This window comes from Nyctereutes procyonoides, unplaced genomic scaffold, assembly GCF_905146905.1.
Source record: "Nyctereutes procyonoides isolate TBG_1078 unplaced genomic scaffold, NYPRO_anot_genome, whole genome shotgun sequence".
In the NCBI taxonomy this organism is placed as follows: domain Eukaryota; kingdom Metazoa; phylum Chordata; class Mammalia; order Carnivora; family Canidae; genus Nyctereutes; species Nyctereutes procyonoides.
Genome location: NW_026575051.1, coordinates 67923606 through 67939493, shown reverse-complemented (window position 1 = coordinate 67939493; position 15888 = coordinate 67923606). Strand labels below are relative to the sequence as shown.

General features: G+C 34.9%; 1 protein-coding gene across 1 annotated transcript in view; it reads left to right on the top strand.

Moving 5' to 3' along the window:
• The window catches only part of REV3L (REV3 like, DNA directed polymerase zeta catalytic subunit), a 178899-nt gene that overhangs the window by 92929 nt on the left and 70082 nt on the right, over window positions 1-15888 (top strand). The window contains 6 exon segments of the mRNA XM_055330511.1: window positions 3660-3802; window positions 4884-6981; window positions 6983-9049; window positions 12226-12796; window positions 12799-13156; window positions 15197-15276. Coding sequence (XP_055186486.1) covers window positions 3660-3802; window positions 4884-6981; window positions 6983-9049; window positions 12226-12796; window positions 12799-13156; window positions 15197-15276 — 5317 coding nt within the window.

Below are 15888 nucleotides of genomic sequence, written 5' to 3'. Positions count from 1 at the left end.
TAAGGATTCCCTCTAACAACTTTCCTTTTTAATCCTACAAGAATGGTAACTATAGTCCTCATCTTGTACATTATATCCATAGTATTTATCTAATAACTGTAAGTTTGTACCTTTTGACCACTTCCTCCAGTTCCCTCTCCCTCTATAAATCTTTTAGAAATTACAGATGTAGTATTAATATATGTGGATAATAAATGGGGCAAAGTAGAAGTGCCTCCTTATACCTGAACCTGAGGAAAAGAATGCCCTTTGAGAGTTAAACTGTTACAGGTTACAGCAACAGTTACAGAGTCAGGTTGAAGACAAGGAATAGCCTTTAGGTCTGATTAGACTGAAGAAATTAAATATTAAAAATAAGAGTCTCAGAAACAGACACCAGTGTTCTGGTTCATTTCTCAAGCTAAATGAATAAGATGGCTCTGTGTGTAGAAAAAGATTAGGTGTCTGAACCCAAAATAATGAATATACCTCTCCTTTAAACTCATACAGACAGTACTGAAACTTCTGAACTCTTTGTTTGAAATTTTCACCCCCAAAGTCATTTTTAAAGGGTGAAAGAGGTTAATCCATATAAATGTGAAATATACATGTGGTATTTGCTCTAGTTTCTCAATACTGCTTAATATAAAAAATAAAGTTTCTTATCCCTTCTTTGTTATCAGGGCATACATCAGAACCCTTCTATATTTTCATAGTATGCTCCTACAAAGAATTCCAATTTTCATTCTATGAGTGGAGAATTCCAAACCTGCAAAATACTATTTCATACTTTTCCTAGTTTCATGTACTCCGTTTCCTTTGCTGTGACAGTGATAATCATTCAAAGGCTCAGCCCTGACCTTTGAAGAACTAATGCTACCAGACAGAATCAATGTTTGATTTCCTGATAGATTTGACTTTCAACAGTGTCATAAAATGTCTTTAGTCCATATTTCCTATCTGTTAAAAAAAAAATTAGGTGAAAGACGTAAAATTTTTGTAGCTTTTCTGTAAGTTTTTTCAATTTTGTAGTATAAACTTAGTCTTTCCATGAAATATCCTACTGGAAAATGACTCAACTACATCTACCTATAAAATGGTTTTGTTCTTGTTTCTCTGTTCTAAATTCCCTCCTCTTCCCCCCCCCCAACTTCTGGAAATTTGCAACTTCAGTGTTGTATTTTACTTGCCCCCCTGTGTTCTGTCCTTCCACCCCATGTCCTTCCCAAGGTAATATCCTAGTTTGGGACTTCATTAATCATTTATCTGGAATACTGTGATTCATTTTTTAACTGGTCTCCTTGCCTCCAGTCCTCCTTTATAATAGGGGTAATAATTATGATTATTAAATAAACATTTTATGGGCACTTAGAAAAAGGAAGCAGAGAATATCAGGAACCTTCATTAGTCTCTATATCCTTTTTAAATATTGCTTAAGGGAATATTATATTGAGTCTTAATTTCAACCACACATTTAGCAAAGTCTTACATAAGTAACATCCTTGTATATAAGAATATATACGGCAGTTGTGACCAATTAGATGAGTTCACAAGAACTTAAATGACTTTACATTGCATTTAAAAACAGCTTCAGTGCTTGAATGCTATGTATCATGCTAGGTTGGATTGAGATTGTCACAAATATTAGAGATTGGTAATTCATTGGATGACAGAATATAGATTCAAAAATACCTATAAACTAAGTAGGTGATGCCCAATAAAGTATAGAGTCATATGTTTAGATTCAGGCAGTCAGCTTTATAAATACAGACTACGTAGACCTTCATTCTTGGCTTCACGATTTCTATGGGAACCATGGTTTTAGTTTATTAAGGGCATAATAAGTCTTTAGTGTTGTATGGTTGCCAAAATAGTGAATTTAATTATTGGCTACCAGCTGTACCTAGGATAACATTTATTCTAAAGATTTTGGATTTTATTAATGAAATAATTACAGTATTACTTGCTATATTTAAGTTGCTGTAATAAATTGGATCGCTTGTTTCATATTTAGCAGAGTATTGACTATTTGATATTTCTTTTTGATCTTGTGGCATTTCACTTCTTATTTCCATTAGTTTTTCTCTTTCTTGATTATTTTATTTTGGTATTGTTTCTTTGATTTTACCTTCAATGTATCATTAGCATTTTTTTCTACAGTTTAGATATCTTGTTTAAGCTGTTTATACTTTTATACCTGTATTAAGTAGATATGCATTCAAATATATAAAATTCTTAGAAAGTCACTATCTACTTGTTATCAGTAGTGTCATTTTGTTTAAAATAATAGGCATGGTTTGTCCCATGATTAATTAATGTTTATATGTTTATTGATTAGACCAATTCTGTGAAAACCATGCCCAAGTCAGCCTTGAGAAAACAAACCGAAACATTTCATAAATGCATATTAGAGATTAAAAAATAGAAGTATAGGGTCTAAAAAAGGAGTCTATTAATTGTATTTGGATGTTATATTCTGACCTGAGTACCGTATTTTAAGAATCCTAAGAAAGGACAGGAAAGGGAAAGGAGAGGAAGAAAAGGATCTGTGAACACCGTCACTTTTAAAGAACAGGAGGAGGAATAGATGATGTTTAGTCTAATTAGAGAGGAATTATGGAACAAATGATAAATGCCTTCAAATATCTTAGAGTTGTGTGGAAAATAGCATAGACAGGCTACATATAGCAACAAAGGACAAAAACAGAAATAATGTGTGGAAGTTGGAAAGTTTTGTGTAATAAAGGAAGAAAATCACTAATAATTAACAGTGGAGGAGATTAACCTATGAGACAGCAAGCCTTTTGCATTGAGAATGTAAAAGTAGAGATTTTGTTATTTGTTAAAAATAAGATTTTTGCATTGAGTAGAAAGGTGGACTAGATGACCTCTAATAATTCTTTCGGGACAAATTGTGATTTTGTAAAGGCTAAATGGAGAAACTGTTGTATGTATAATTAAGGGACATTTTCAAGTGTTTGAGATGAAAGAGAGAAAAACTTAGGTATGGATAGAAAGTTAAGTTTGCCCATCCAGATAGAAAGGAAAGTATCAAGCTAGGACCTAGTGAAAAAATTTAAATTGATAAGAGATGAAACCAGAAGAGAGTATCTATCTGGACTTCACAGTGCATCTGAATTCCTTAGGAACCCGCTCATAGCCACTGCTGGGGTTGACTCAACACTTGTACCACTTTCTAGCCCCTCTCTGATCCCCGTTTTCTCTTTCAGTCTGACCTAAGTACCCACTTGCTTACCTCTTTGTTTTTTTCCAGTCACAATGTAGAGATAGTATATTTGTGGACACCTCTTAAAAATATACTGGGATGCCACCTTTTTAGAAGTTATTGGGATCTCACCCATGCTATTATATGTCTATATCTAATGATAGGATGAAGGGGAGACTATAAGGAAGAACATGATTAGATACAATAATCCAGGATATTGTGGAGTTTTGGATACAGGAATGATGGTATCTTCTAGGTCACATGAAAAGAATTCTAAGTCTGTCTGCAATAACTTTTTATAGGACATGATACTAAAGCAAAATAAATCTGCTTTTCTTTTGAAAATTATAATTTTCAGATCTTTTCAATTTTACTATTATAACATCAAATTAGGCAAAAATTTTTAATCTTTTTTCTATGATCATAATCACTAGTGAATCTTAATATTCTCTAGGTCACTGTGTAGAAATACCCATAGAAGCTCAACTGAAGAAGATGATTCATCCTCAGAAGAAGAAATGGAATGGAGTAATAACAGTTTGCTTCTGGCCAATCTTTCTATACCTCAGTTAGATGGAACTGCAGATGAAAATAGTGGTAAGTAAACTAATATACTGAGGGCATTTCTTGATTTAGTGATTAAAAATGTATTTGATTTTAAAACTGTAATCACACTTATAAAATTGGCTAAGTGTGAGGCTCTGACAATACTATCTATTACATTTTGTCCTTCTCCAAGATTTTGTTTTTTAAAGAATGTGGATATATGATTATTTCTCATTTCTAAGAGGATAACATTTGTAAATCACTGATTTAAAACTTCATAAACTTTAAATAGTTTATCATGTTAATGTTTAAGTAGCATAAGAAACTAAGAAATATGCTCAGATGTTAACTAACTGGAATTTAAATAAAAACTTGAAAAAAATGCTCAGCTTATTTGAAGTGATAATACAAAGAAGCATATTTTATGAAAATTTTTCAAGCTGATAGTATTTTTCCCTGTTCCTCACAAAGACACTGAATATTAATACAATTTATTTTTTTAATTTTTTTTAATTTTTATTTATTTATGATAGAGAGAGAGAGAGGCAGAGACACAGGCAGAGAGAGAAGCAGGCTCCATGCACCAGGAGCCCGATGTGGGATTCGATCCCGGGTCTCCAGGATCGCGCCCTGGGCCAAAGGCAGGTGCCAAACCACTGTGCCACCCAGGGATCCCCACAATTTATTTCTTTTTTAAAAATATTTTTTGTTTTGAGAGAGAGAGCATGAGCAGGAGGAGGGGCAAGGGGAGGAGAGAAAGAGAATCTCAAGCAGGCTCCACACTCTATGCAGAGCTTGATGCAGGGCTCCATCCCAGGACCCTAAGATTATGACCTGAGCTGAAATCAAGAGTCAGATGCTCAACCAACTGAGCCACCCAGGCACCCCTAATATAATTTATTTCTGATCAAAGGAATATGTAATTAAAATAATGACTAATAATCAAGTGTAACTGACTCTTGACTATTTTAGATTGAGTTACTATGTTAATGATAGGAGTGACCTTTTTGTTGAGATAACCATTTTAAATATAGAAACTTAATTTCATACAGTTTCTTTCATGTGATAGTGTGGGAAAATATTTTAAAAATTAAAAGCACAGAAGTGAAATAAATTCTTTTCCCCATTTCAGACAATCCCTTGAACAACGAAAATTCTAGGACCCACTCTTCTGTGATTGCAACGAGCAAGCTATCAGTAAAACCTTCCATCTTTCACAAAGATGCTGCTACATTAGAACCCCCATCTTCTGCTAAGATTACCTTTCAGTGTAAACACACAAGTGCCCTTTCTTCCCATGTTTTGAACAAGGAAGATTTAATTGAAGACCTTCCACAGCCAAACAACATAGAAAAATGTATAGATCATTCAGTTGCTTCTTTTACGAATGAAAGCACTTACTCTATGAAATACCCTGGATCTTTGAGCAGTTCTGTCCATTCAGAAAACTCTCATAAAGAAAGTAGTAAGAAAGATATCCTCCCAGTATCTTCCTGTGAAAGTAGTATTTTTGATTATGAAGAAGATATTCCATCTGTTCCAAGACAAGTACCAAGTAGAAAGTATACCAATATTAGAAAAATTGATAAGGATACCCCTTTTATACACATGAACCGTCATAATAGTGAAAATACATTGGGCAAAAATTCTTTCAACTTTTCTGACCTAAGTCATTCAAAAAATAAATTACCCTCTGAAGGAAATGAAAAAGGAAACAGCACAGCTCTGAATAGTTTATTCCCTTCATCATTAACTGAAAATTGTGAATTGCTATCATGCTCAGGAGAGAATAGAACTATGGTACATTCTCTTGATAGCATTGCTGATGAAAGTGGGCTAAATAAACTTAAAATTAGATATGAAGAGTTTCAGGAACATAAAACAGAAAAGCCAAGCCTCAGCCAGCAAGCAGCACATTATATGTTTTTTCCCAGTGTTGTTCTATCTAACTGTCTGAGTAGACCACAGAAACTCTCTCCTGTCACATACAAACTACAACCCAGCAGTAAACAGTCCCGGTTAAAAATTAATAAAAAGAAGCTTATAGGTCATCAAGAGACTTCTACCAAAACTAGTGAGACTGTATCCACAAAAGATAATTGTATACAAAATAATCCTTGTAATAGTAATCCTGAGAAGGATAATGTATTGGCCAGTGATTTAATTAAAGTCACCCGCGGAGCTTTTGAAAATAAAACACCCATAGACAGTTTTATAGACTGTCACTTTGGAGATGGAACCTTAGAAACTGAGCAGTCCTTTGGATTGTATGGAAATAAATATACACTTAGAGCCAAACGCAAGGTAAATTATGAGACTGAAGATAGTGAATCAAGTTTTGTAACACACAACTCGAAAATTAGCCTACCTCATTCCATGGAAATTGGTGAAAGTTTAGATGGAACTCTCAAATCTCGAAAACGAAGAAAAATGTCTAAAAAGCTACCCCCTGTCATCATAAAGTATATTATTATTAACAGATTTAGAGGGAGAAAAAATATGCTTGTGAAGCTAGGAAAAATAGACTCTAAAGAAAAACAAGTTATATTGACAGAGGAAAAAATGGAACTGTATAAGAAGCTTGCACCTTTGAAGGATTTTTGGCCAAAAGTTCCTGACTCTCCTGCAACCAAATATCCCATTTATCCACTAACACCAAAGAAAAGTCACAGAAGAAAATCAAAACATAAGTCTGCTAAGAAAAAAACTGGTAAGCAACAAAGGACAAATAGTGAAAATATTAAAAGAACTTTGTCTTTTAGGCGAAAACGATCACATGCTATCCTGTCTCCTCCCTCACCATCTTACAATGCTGAAACCGAAGACTGTGACTTGAATTATAGTGATGTTATGTCTAAACTAGGTTTTCTTTCTGAAAGAAGCACAAGTCCCATAAATTCTTCTCCCCCTCGCTGCTGGTCTCCCACAGATCCAAGAGCTGAAGAAATGATGGCTGCTGTAGATAAAGAAACAATGCTTTTTAAGGGTCCTAATGCATGTATTAACAAGACTGCTAATTCTCGTGTGGAAAAAAATAGTCGAGCAAGAGCGCAGGTTAAGAAATCGAAAACTAAACTTGTTAATCCCTCTGTAGTTACTAAGAAAAGGAACAAACGAAATCAGACAAATAAAGTAGGAGATGATGGAAAAAAGAAACCGAGAGCAAAACAGAAACAAAAAACAAATGAGAAAGGTATGTCAAGAAAGCATATAACAATTAAAGATGAAAAAAAAATCTCAGCCTGGTGCTGAAGTTAAGTTTGTGCTGAAACATCAGAATGTGTCTGAGACCTCAAATAGTTCTGGAGGCTCTCAACTACTTTTTAAACAGAAAGATGTGTCACTAATGGGCTCCACTATAGATCATCCCCTTTCTGCTCCCCTGCCCACTGGAATTCATGCACAACAGAATTTGTCTGGCTGCTTTTCTTCTTTTTTAGAAAGCAAGAAGCCTGTAGATTTGCAAACATTCCCCAGCTCACGGGATGATTTGCGTTCATCAGTTGTTTGTAGTTCTTTGGGACCTGGAATCTCAAAAATTAATGTTCAGAGGTCTCATAATCAAAGTGCTATGTTTACTCTAAAGGAATCAACCTTGATTCAAAAAAATATATTTGATCTTTCCAACCACTTGTCTCAGGTAGCACAGAATACACAAATATCTTCGGGTATAACGTCTCCAAAGACAGAAGAGAATGCAAATACACAAAAAAACTATTTGTCATCTATCGGAAAGTTAAATGAATATCGTAATTCTTTAGAATCAAAGCCAGACCAGGCATATGCCCCTAATTTTTTGCATTGCAAAGACAGTCAGCAGCAGATTGTGTGCGGGTCAGAACAGTCAAAGCACAACGAAACTTGTTCTCCAGGAAATGCAGCTGCAGAGGAAAGCCAAATGCCTAATAATTGCTTTGTAACTTCCTTAAGAAGTCCAATCAAACAAATAGCATGGGAGCAAAAACAAAGGGGCTTTATTTTAGATATGTCAAATTTTAAACCTGAAAGAGTAAAACAGAGGTCGTTGTCAGAAGCAATTTCACAAACCAAAGCACTTTCTCAGTGTAAAAGTCGAAATGTGTCAACACCTTCAGCATTTGGTGAAGGCCAGTCTGGACTGGCAGTTCTAAAAGAATTGTTACAGAAAAGACAGCAGAAAGCACAAAATGCAAATATTATGCAAGACCCATTATCTAATAAACATCAACCAAACAAAAATATTTCTGGTTCCCTCGAGCAAAACAAAACAGTTAAAAGAACACGATCAGTAACATCTTCAAGAAAACCTCGAACCCCAAGAAGTACGAAACCTAAAGAAAAAATTCCCAAACTTATTAAAGTAGACTCTCTAAATTTACAAAACTCTGTCCAGTTGGATAATTCTCTATCAGATGATAGTCCCATCTTTTTTTCAGATCCAGGTTTTGAGAGTTGTTATTCACTTGAAGATAGCTTGTCTCCTGAACATAATTATAATTTTGATATTAATACAATAGGTCAAACTGGATTTTGTAGTTTTTATTCTGGAAGTCAGTTTGTCCCAGCTGATCAGAATTTGCCTCAGAAGTTCCTAAGTGATGCAGTTCAGGATCTTTTCCCAGGACAAGCTATAGAAAAAAATGAGTTTTTAAGTCATGATAACCAGAAGTGTGATGAAGACAAACATCATGCCTCCGACTCAACCTCGTGGATTAGATCTAGTACTCTAAGTCCTGAACTATTTGAGAAATCATCCATAGATAACAATGAGAATCATCGCCATAACCAGTGGAAAAGTAGCTTTCATCCTCTAACAACTCGCTCTAATTCAATAATGGATTCTTTCTGTGTCCAGCAGGCAGAGGACTGTCTAAATGAAAAGTCCAGATTGAGTAGGAGTTCAGTAAGCAAAGAAGTGTTTCTTAGCCTCTCACAGCCAGGTACTTCAGACTGGATTCAAGGTCATACCAGAAAAGAGATGCAACAGTCTCTTGACTCAGTCAATACCTCTTTTACTACAATACTATCGTCCCCTGATGGTGAACTTGTGGATGCAGCCTCTGAAGATTTAGAATTGTATGTGTCAAGAAACAATGATATGTTAACACCAACTCCTGATAGCTCCCCAAGGTCTACCAGCTCTCCCTCACAATCTAAAAACGGCAGTTTCACCCCTCGAACTGCTCACATTCTGAAACCACTTATGTCCCCACCAAGTAGGGAAGAAATTATGGCAACTTTGCTGGATCATGACCTCTCAGAAACTATTTACCAGGAACCATTTTGCAGTAATCCTTCTGATGTACCAGAAAAGCCCAGGTAATCAGAATTATTTTTTCCTTTGAGTCACTCTGAATAACTATAACGAATGTAACACTGGTACCCAACTGCTAGTTTTCTGGCTGTAATAGACTGTATTTATAAGTAAATTGTTGTAAAAGCTGTTCATAATTACGGACTTTTGGGAAAATTCACAAACTAGCTGGATGGTGAGAACTTTAAGTTGATGAGTGTTGGTCTTAGATCTACTCTTAACACTGTGTCAGCATTAAGGATGAGAGATGCAGGTGCTCACTGTGACATGATGCCAGATTAAGAAGGATGTCATAAAAAAAAGATGTCATTAATACTTGAAAAGTACATTTATTGTTTTTAAAATATGTTTCTAAAATTGTAAACTTTTACAGTTTTCAAAAGAACTTGATTTCTTAAACATGTTTGAAAATGAGCATATATGTTTTAAGTACTTATATGCTATATCTCTAAATGAAGATTATTTTAAATTTGTATTATAATACATCACTTTCTATTCATGTTGCCACATCTTCAATCATATTGTTACTATTTGTAGAATTATTAGAGATGCAAGATGGACTTCACTTCCCCTTATCTCTCCTTTCTTTTTTTTTAAAGAATCTTTTCGGAGAGGCAGCAGACAGATGCATAGACACACACACACACACACACACACGCACACACATGCACACACACAGCCAATAGCAAAATGCAAAGGCATCAATTCTGGTTTATTTATAAACCAGTAGTTAAGTAGGTGTTCTGTACCTCTTGCATCACCAAGTTAAAACGTAACTGATATGAACTAAGTTAGGGAACATGACTTAATCCAGGTCGTTTAAGTGATGATTTTTGTTCCTGCCCCCCTGTGTCTGTGATCTCATTTACCTAACCAGTTGCAAGGACAGGGCAATTCATTTCAGCCATCCAGTCAGAAGCAGAGGAGGCCGACTTAACTTAGTCTAAATGATGGAAGAGAATATGAAGAGACAGCTAAAGCAAGAAACCATACCAGTGTGTACACTACCCTTCAGCAGCACCATGTTCCTGATCCTAGTAGAAAAAGACACAGTGAATGCCAGGTTTTTACCCAGCAGATCAGCAGTAATTCTTGTAGGAGTCTGCTTAAGAAGGGGTTGAGAAAAAGTGATCAGGAAATATAGGGTAGAAGTTTCCTCCTCTAAAAACTTGAAGACAATTTCCTCCCTTCCCTTCCTAATACACAGTTTTACAGTTTTATTTTGCTTAGTACCTATATGTGATCTTTTAACACAATTGGGACTCTTTCTCTGTATTTAACTCCAGGTTGTATGAATGTCTGTTCCTTAGACATTAGTTTCCATTATTTGGGGGGCTTTAGCTTTATCAGTAGTGCTTATGGTATATTTTTTAATTGAACTATTTTTTCTGCCTTGGCCTTACACATCTAATTTTTAATTATCTGTTAACTTGCCATGTGTTTGTCATTAACTGTGTTGCTGTTATTGTCCAACTTTGAGACTGTTCCTACAGCTGAAATAAAAGGATGATAGTCATTATTTTTGAAAAACAGTTTTTCATACAAAACTAATCAGTACAGTAAATTTAGGAGCTATAAAAGAATAAAAATCATGCCATTTCTTTACCTAACAACAACTGCTCTTAATATTTTAATGTATTTTTAAATTTTTTTAAGTGTATAGTTTTTATTTTGTGAAATGTGATCTTACTACAGTAATAGTATTTTATGTAGATTTTTTCACTTACTATAAAGATTTCCTAAATGTATGAGTTTCTTGAAACATTTTAATGACTACATAACAATCATCTTATATGTATATATTATTGGACAGAAAGTTTGTTCCCTATTCTGGCACGATAGATAATTATGTGATTATTGTTTCTTTATGAAGCATTTCTTGTATTTTGGCGTTTTTCCATATAGCCTTAGGAGTAGAATTACTAAAAAATTTAAGGCACTTGATATATATTATGATATGAATTGTAGCAATTACCACGCTGCTGACAAAATTCGAGAGAGCTAAATTTACCACACCTCGCCAATCTTTGTTATTTTTTACTTCATTATGATCTCTGTATAATTGATATTAGAGTTGGCTGTGTCCCATAACATGTACTCATTTTCTTTAGTAGCGATAATTCTGCTTCTAATTTTTCATATAGGTGGAAGGTAGGTGCAGGAAAGGTGCTAGATTTTACTTACGGAGTTAGCTAATAAAGACCAAAGTCTTGCCAACATAAAGGGGAAAAGGAACTGTGGCAACCCTTCATTCAGCTCCAAATCAGAAAACGTGAATCTAGTTCATTGAGTTTTATGTAGAGAATGACGAGGATGTTTGGAAAAAACATGCCCTAGGAGAAGTAATTGAAAAAAACTAAGAACTCATCTTTATATCCATGAAAGAGGTACCATAAGGAAAAAGAAGTAGACTTCTCTTGCTACAGGAGACAGAAATCGTGCCAGTGGATATATGTTAGAGAAAGAGGTTTAGTTTGATACTTAATAACTATTGAAAACTAAACCAGGCTACCTTTTAATAGTGGTTCCCCAGGTACACATACATTATCAACATTTATGCTATGTATTTCATGGGCTCTCCCAACTTAAAGTTCTTGTGTTAGTGTTAAACCTTACTACGTAGAGGGGAGAAAGAATTAAGGTAATTTATCTTAATTGTGTGTGATTTTTTTTTTTAATGTTTGAGGGGAAAAGGAGTACAAAGATATTTTTGAACTGACTGATTTTTATTAGACTCCTGTAGCTATAGAGAATGTTTAGAGAGGCTATAGATAAAATGAATGCAGGGATGTAATTTCTAATGATAAATTTTTCCATTGTTTTTATTCATATGTGGTGACGGTGGAAAGTTGAGTAGAGGAAAAGAATGTGATCAGTTTGTGACATCTTGAAGAAGAGAAGGCTTCATGGGGAATTTAAAACAAAAAATACCTTTTCCCTGGTATTGATGATTCCCTCTAAAGGAAATTAATCAGTAGCATATACCTGTGACAAAAAGCATATTAAGACTAAAGAGAGTTTACCTGCATAAAACATGTAGGGAAAGGGAATAGAGAGGGAAGAAATGGGCATTTTTAAGAATCCAAAAGCGACTTTAAGAAAATCTCTGGGATAGGGAGCTAAATATTTTGGTAATTGCTCTTTGAGACAAAACAGTTGTTCTAAAATATGTTGTTTATAGGGAGATCGGTGGACGGCTTCTCATGGTAGAGACTCGACTTCCAAATGATCTGGCTGAGTTTGAGGGAGACTTTTCCTTGGAAGGACTTCGTCTGTGGAAAACAGCATTCTCAGCAATGACTCAGAATCCGAGACCAGGGTCACCCCTTCGCAATGGCCAGGCAGTGGTCAATAAAGGGTCAAGTAATAGCTCTAAAATGGCTGAAGATAAAAAAATTGTGATTATGCCTTGCAAATGTGCCCCAAGTAGACAACTGGTTCAAGCATGGCTTCAAGCCAAAGAAGAATACGAACGTTCCAAGAAACTGTCTAAAAATGAGCCAACTGGAGTTGTAAAATCTGCTGAGAACTTCAGCTCTTCAGTTAACCCAGATGACAAACCTGTAGTGCCTCCAAAAATGAGTACAACTCCACATATACTCCCCACTACAGCATATACCAAGGAAGATGTTGATAACTCTCAGATTGCTTTACAAGCCGTAACCACAGGATGTAGTCGAACTGTAAGTGAAAGTCAGACACTGCCACCAGTTGCTTCTGCAAATGATCCTGAAAAGGTGAAGATGATGATGATGATGATGATGACAACGATGACTATTATGTTAGTTATAGCTCCCCTGATTCTCCAGTAATTCCACCTTGGCAACAAGCAACATCCCCAGATTCCAAAATATTAAATGGAGATGAGAGACCCATATCACCAGTAAAGGAACTGCATTCCCTGAATATTGAGAACTTCTTAAAACCAGTAAAAGATGGTATACAGAAAAGTCCCAGCAGTGAGCCACTAGAGCCTCTAGTGATATCTCCAATTAATGTTAGGGCAAGAACTGGAATATGTGAATCACTTTGCCTTCATAGTACACCAATTGTCCAGAGGAAATTTCTGGAAAGGCTTCCTGAAGCAAGTAGCCTGAGCCCTTTATCAACAGGTGAGTTTACAAATAATAGGAAAGCTCCAAAATTCTTTTTCAAAGATTAGAAATGAAAACATTAGACCATGTAATGAAAATCAGAGTTTTTTTAAATGAAATTTTAACTCCACTAATGAGAAGTTGTTATTATTTGGTCATGTCTTGTAAAGTCATCAGTTATCACATGGAAACTTTTTAAAGCTTTCTGCTGTGAAATCTATTTATCTATGCTTCCCTCCTATCTTCTTGCCTTCTGGGGAAAAAAAAAAAAAAAACCTCTCAGAAACCTTACTTTTTCTCAACTTGATTTTTTCAACTGGCTTTAATGCATACCTAAGTCTCTCCCACCCTTTAAGATATAAAGAAAACCAAAAACCTGCCTGGACCTTATATCTGCAACTTCTGCTCTTTATCTTCCTCTTCAAAGCCAGATACCTTAAAGATTTCTGTAATTTGACAACTCCATTTCTTTACCTCCTACTTATTTCTCAGCCCACTCAGCACTGGATTCTGCCACAATCATTCCACTAGTATGGCTCTTGTAAAAATTTTCAGTAAGTTTCATGTAACTAAAGCCAGTGTGTATTTGTTGGTGTTCCCATCACATGCCCTCTTTAAACAGCCATTGTTCTGTCAACCATACCTTTCTTCTTGGAGCTTCTCCCCTTGGCTTTTCTCTTACTCCTGGGTTTCTGCCTGCTTGCTTTCCTTTGAAGCTTTATCCTCTCCATAAATGAATGAATTCCTGTCCACAGGATTACTACAGATAACTCACAAATTTAAATTTCTAGCTCAGAAGAACCTCTAATCTAGCTTTCTATTTGGCATTTCTACTTGAATGCTCAAAGGCACCACAAGGTCAATATTTTCTTCTTTCTTTTTTTTCCCCCCCTTGTTGGGTGGGCAGGGGAGGAAAAGAGAGAATCCGGAATCTGAAACAAGCTCCACACCCAGTAAGGAGCCCAGTGGCAGGGCTCAATCCTACGACCCTGAGATCATAACCTGAGCCGAAATCAAATCAGATGTCAACTGACTGAGCCATTCAATCCCATAAATGTGGATTATGAGGATTCAAATACATTAACTGATTACTGGCAAAATCAGAACAATCCAATGACAGCAGAGCTCAATATTTTTAAAACTCCATTCACAATCTCACAGCTGTACACCTGCCACCACTCACCCACTGGTCTCATATACACACAAACATACATGTCCACACATAGAAGCCCATGTGTTCTCTTTTGGTTTTCCTTACTTCAGTGAATAGTACCACCATCTCTCTGTTGCTGAGTTACACAAGTCAGAAATTTGGGATTAATTTGTAACACCCACCTCATTCCCTCACCACCCACCCATCCTGTGGTTCCCAGTCCATTACCAACCAAGTCCTGTCACTTTTGTTTCCTAAATTACCCAAATCTCTCTACTATTTTCTCTACCTCTGCCACCACAACCTTAGGCCAAGCTATCATCATTTCTCACCTGGACTTCTATCCTAGCCTTCTGACTAGGAAGCAGTTTTCACTTTTGCTTGGTCATCACAGAAAATCTTTACTCTGTTCCTAGTAAATTACTACTCTTTCTTCTGATTTTTAGCACAAAAAAGCCTTCCTAATCTCCCTGACTAGTAAAAACTCCTAATTATATTCCCCTTTGTTGTACTTATCTCAGTTATAATTTTATTTTTCCTGTATGCATTTGATGAATATCTGATTCTCACTCTAGACCCTATAAGGGAAAAGACTGTATTTTTTCCTCATCATAAATACTTGATAAATAAGTAAATAAATGAGTTAAACGATTGCCTAGGATATAACTGAGGCATAAAACTCAATAATTAAAATAGAAATGTTTTATTTAAAAATGTTAAAGTTATTTTAGTGGGGATCAGAGATTTGAATTAGTTTTATTTTTAAATTATGAAGCTTTTTGGGGGAATTAATAGGACAGTACTCACAAATGGTACTCAAGAGTTTGGAATAATAAAATTTAAAAAGCAAATTAAAAAGCAGACAATTTTGATGAATGTGTTAAATATGACCTTTCTTTCTACAGAACCAAAAACCCAGAAATTGAGTCATAAGAAAGGAAGTAATACTGACACTTTTAGAAGAATACTCTTAACACAAGCAAAGGTAACTAAGCTAAACATATTTAATGTTCAATGGAAGATCCATTCTTATCTTAGATTTCAGTTAGATAATTGATAACATTGTATCTCAATTTTTAAAAATTTTATTATATTTTTGCATCATTTTATTTACATATCTTTGAGACAACAAGAAATTGCCTAATTTTTTTTTAGTTTTTTTTGTTGTTGGGATCTAAAAGATTCTTATATGTAAATACAAATATTACAGAGAAAGTGAATATGATAGCCAAAATGTGGATTATGAGGATACAAATACATTAACTGATTACTGGCAAAATCAGAACAATCCAATGACAGCAGAGCTCAAGTAAGTGATTTTTGATCCCACCAAAAATATATCCTTTTTCTTGGTTTATTACTTTTTTTCTCAGATATAACATTGATTTTTTTTCAGTTCATTTTACTAAATAGCAAAGGAAAACAACACTATTTACTACTGAAACTGAAAAATCATATATATCTTTATTCAAATACTAAAAATATGGTAATACTTAGAAATATATGATTATGTAAAAAGAAGTATACGTTAGACATGTATCCTTAAAAATGACAGAAATCACTTCCATATTGGCTATGTCTCATTAATTTTAACCAC